Here is a 3,932-nt window from a genome sequence, read left to right on the forward strand (position 1 = left end):
TGGGCATCACCCATTCCATTAAGGTTCTGAGTAGAATCCGATGCAGAGGGAGGAAGAATTCCATTTTTACTTCCCATGTGCTTGTTTGAACTGGAACAGTGGTCTCCTCCGACCCTTGTTCTGAGAGTTACATCATCAGCTCTCCACGTTCTGAGACTAGACAGTAGTTCAGAATTACACCGCTGGTTTTCCTATGTCTCCAGCATGTGAGAGTGGAACGTGGGGCTTATCAATGTATTTAGTCATGTAAACCAATGTGCTTTGGGCTCTGTGCCTCGGGAGAATCCTGACTAATACACGGAGATGAATTATCTCTTCTTAAGAGGAATTGAATAAAGCTGTAGCTCATTTAAAGTGCTGAGAAGCAAGAGCCAGGAGGGAAGTGTCACGTTGTTTGATTGGGACAAGGGCTGGTTGAGGATAAGGAGGAGCTGTGGGATCCTGTGGTCCTGGCTGCACAGGGAGTGCATCTGGGACTCCTCTAATGGTCAGCTGTTGTGCCTCAGGAAATTCATAATTCATTCATATTGAGGGACAAGTAAGCAAGTGCAAACAACTGTGTCTTTTGTGCATGCTAGTGTAGTTTTCCTATTACAGCAAAGTTTCTAAGTCAAGGAATGAACAGGAAAGTACAGAATCCTGTGTCCAGAGAGGCCCACTGGAGAAACTGCTGTGTGGAGAGGAAGTCCCATACCCTGACAGGAAACCTGCCTGTAACCTCCATCTGCACCTGCTCCTGGGAACACAAAGCAGAATTGTGCATAGTGTGTGCCCCCTGGTGGTGCTGATCCCCTCCTGCAGGGAGGTTTGTGTCTGGGCTCCCAGTGATGTCCCCTCACCGTGTCTCTTGCACAGTAATATGTGGCCGTGTCCTCGGTCTTCAGGTTGTTCATCTGAAGATACAGCATGTTCTTGGCGTTGTCTCTGGAGATGGTGAATCGGCCCTTCACCGAGTCTGCGTAGTATGTGCTACTTCCATCATCATAAATATATGTGACCCACTGCAGCCCCTTCCCTGGAGCCTGGCGGACCCAGCTCATTTCATAGCTACTGAAGGTGAATCCAGAGGCTACACAGGTGAGTCTCAGGGACCCCCCAGGCTTCACCAGGTCTCCCCCAGACTCCACCAGCTTTACGTCACACTGGACACCTGCAGACACAAGACATGTTGGTCAGGAAACTGTCGCACATCCACTGGTTCTCACTCATATCCACTCACATACTCAGTGTCTCCGGTTCACCATGAATTACCTTTTAAAAATGCAACAAGGTAAACCAAGCCAAGCACATACTCCATGGTGAGGTGTCTGTGTTCTGTCCTGATCACAGAATGGGAACACCTGGGACCCCTGGGGCTGGGGCTCCTCTCCCAGCTGCAGGGTCGGTGCTAGGCTGGTTTTATCATCATAGAGAGGGCCCTATTTGCATGTCCTCTGACATATATATCAAACTCCACACTTAGATTTGATTCTTTAAAAGTGAACGACCATTCTGGACACACTTATATATTAGTTTGTGTGGATGGTGCTGTGACAATATGAAGAATTCTAATATGTGAGCACAGTTATATTTGCAGGCCCTTGTGCATTTTTACATGTCTTTAATCAACATAGGTCATTTTCAGAATGCATTTTTTTACATCCTTTTTGATGCTTAATTCCAAATACTTTATTGTGTGCCATTTTCACTTGTATAATTTTGTTATTTGTGTTGCATGTATTTCCATGCTGGTGTGTAGAATCATAGGTGGTTTATTTATTTATTTATTTTCTTTGTTCATTGTGCTCATTGTGCATCCTGCACTCTTCCTCATTTTAAAAAACTGGTTCTAATATTTTTCGTGGTATCTCTAGGGTTTTGTTATGTTTAAGATCATGTCATCTGCAAAGAAGTAATTTTCCTTCCTCCTTACTGATTTAAATGTATTTTATTTCTTTTTATTTCCAAAGTTTGTGGGTACTTCTTCCAGTTGTAGGAGAAGAATGCTTTTCCCTTCTTTTCTTCTGGGCTTTCATCCTGTCTAAGGATTCAATTGAAATAAGACTGGTCTAAATGGGGGAATAAATTTCATTTTGCAAGTGCCTGGGCTTCCTAATAATATGACACCCAGACAATGAACAAAGCAGGTGGCACTTGTGACTTTCAGACAACAAAACATTGGATTTGGCAAGAGTCAAGGCAAAGGTGTGGTTTTTGGGTATTTAATTAGTCAAGTAACTAGGTTTGTTTGCACAACCTTCTTGTCCCTGACTTCCTTATTAAGGTTCTATGGATGGTTCTCCCCTCCTGGTACAGGGAAGGGAGTTTCCCAAGGGAGATTTATATCCTGCTGTCAAGGGACACAGGAGGGTCTGAGTGTCCTTGGACTGGCTGTTTCTCCCGTGACTTTCATCCAAATAAGGACTGTGACACGATGATATGGTTTGAGGCAGCATAGTTATTCTTCACGTTATCATGTGGAATACCTCTGTTGGGGATGACCATCATTGCCCAGCTCCTGATATGGCAGGAATGGTTTTAGTATTTTACTGTTCAATATGCTGTCAGAGGTGGGCTTTCATAGTGGCCATGATCATGTGGAGGTAATTTCCTTCTCCTTTTTAATTGAGTTACTTTAAATGATGAACATGTGCTTTTGTTCATGAAAAAACTGTCTAATGATTTTATGAATAAATTAAGGATGGCTTTGATTCAATAATTCCCTCTGTTAATGGAGGACATCACATTTTTGCATTTGTGTATGTTGAAGGAAACTTGCATCTCAGGGATGCATCACACTGGATTATCATGTATGATCCTTTCAGTGTGCTGTTGAATTCAGTAGGCTCGGACTTAATCAAGGAATTTTGCATGTATGTGTATGTGAGACACTGGCCTGTAGTTTCCCTTCTTGTGGTGTGTTTCTCTGGCTTTGTTGTGAGAGTAAAGGTGTCCTCATAAAGTGCATCTGGGAGTGGTCTTTTTCATCAGCAATTTGTAATAGTTTGAGAAGTATTGGCATTAATTATTCTTTAAATATTGTAGAATTTTAATAAAGCCTTGTTTTTTTTGGAGGGTGAAGGTTTATATTAAGGATATCTTCTTACTAATTTTTGTTTTGTTCCTCTTGTATTTTGCATGGAAGAGTCTTGGTGGATTATATAATGCTAGAAAATGTGTAATTTGTTCTTGGTGATCTAATTGTTGACCTATAAATATCTAAGTTTTTCATTTATGATCCTTTTCATGTTTTTAGTTATGTCTCCTTTTTCAATTCTGATTGCATTTGTTTGAGTCTTACCTATTTCTCTAGGCTACCTATGTTTTTTAAATTTCACTTATCTTTCCAAATTCAAATTTTAATTAAGGTGATTTGTTTTCTGTATTTGTGATAGTGTTTTTTTCTCTGTTGTATCTTTTTATGTTAATTTTATATTTATCTTTTTATCTCAATGAAAATACCAGTGACTTTTTTTAAAGGAATCTGAAAAATATACTAATTCATAGGGAACCACATAACACATGGAGGTAAAAAACAAATCATGAAGAGGAGAGAACCTGGAGACATCACACTTCTTCCTTCTAAATATATTGCAGAGGTACATTAACTCCAACAGTGTACTGCTGGCATGAAATGAGACATATAGACCAGTGGAGCTCATTACGGAGCCCAGAAGTAGAATTGTGCAGATGCAGTCAGCAAATCCTCCATGAGATTTCCAACAATGCGCAGTGGGGAAAGGATCGTGTCTCTTAAACATGGTGTTGACTAGGGGCGCCTGGGTGGCTCAGTCAGTTAAGCATCCAACTTCCAGTCACGTATTGTTGTCATGATTTGTGGGTTTGAGCCCCACATCAGGCTCTGTGCTGACAGCTCAGAGCCTGGATTCTGTGTCTGCCTCTATCCCTGTGCCTCCCCTGATCATGATCTGTCTCTCTCCCTCAAAAATAAA

General features: G+C 41.4%; 1 gene segment (V, D, J or C); it reads right to left on the reverse strand.

The window, feature by feature from the left end:
- Nucleotides 1–590: 590 nt before the first annotated feature.
- LOC106978260 (immunoglobulin heavy variable 3-48-like) lies at nucleotides 591–1,392 on the reverse strand. The segment is given in 2 exon segments: nucleotides 591–1,150; nucleotides 1,252–1,392. Coding segments are annotated over 2 exon segments (591 nt in total).
- Nucleotides 1,393–3,932: the final 2,540 nt, after the last annotated feature.

The sequence above is a fragment of the Acinonyx jubatus genome, unplaced genomic scaffold (assembly GCF_027475565.1).
Source record: "Acinonyx jubatus isolate Ajub_Pintada_27869175 unplaced genomic scaffold, VMU_Ajub_asm_v1.0 scaffold_21, whole genome shotgun sequence".
Lineage (NCBI taxonomy): Eukaryota > Metazoa > Chordata > Mammalia > Carnivora > Felidae > Acinonyx > Acinonyx jubatus.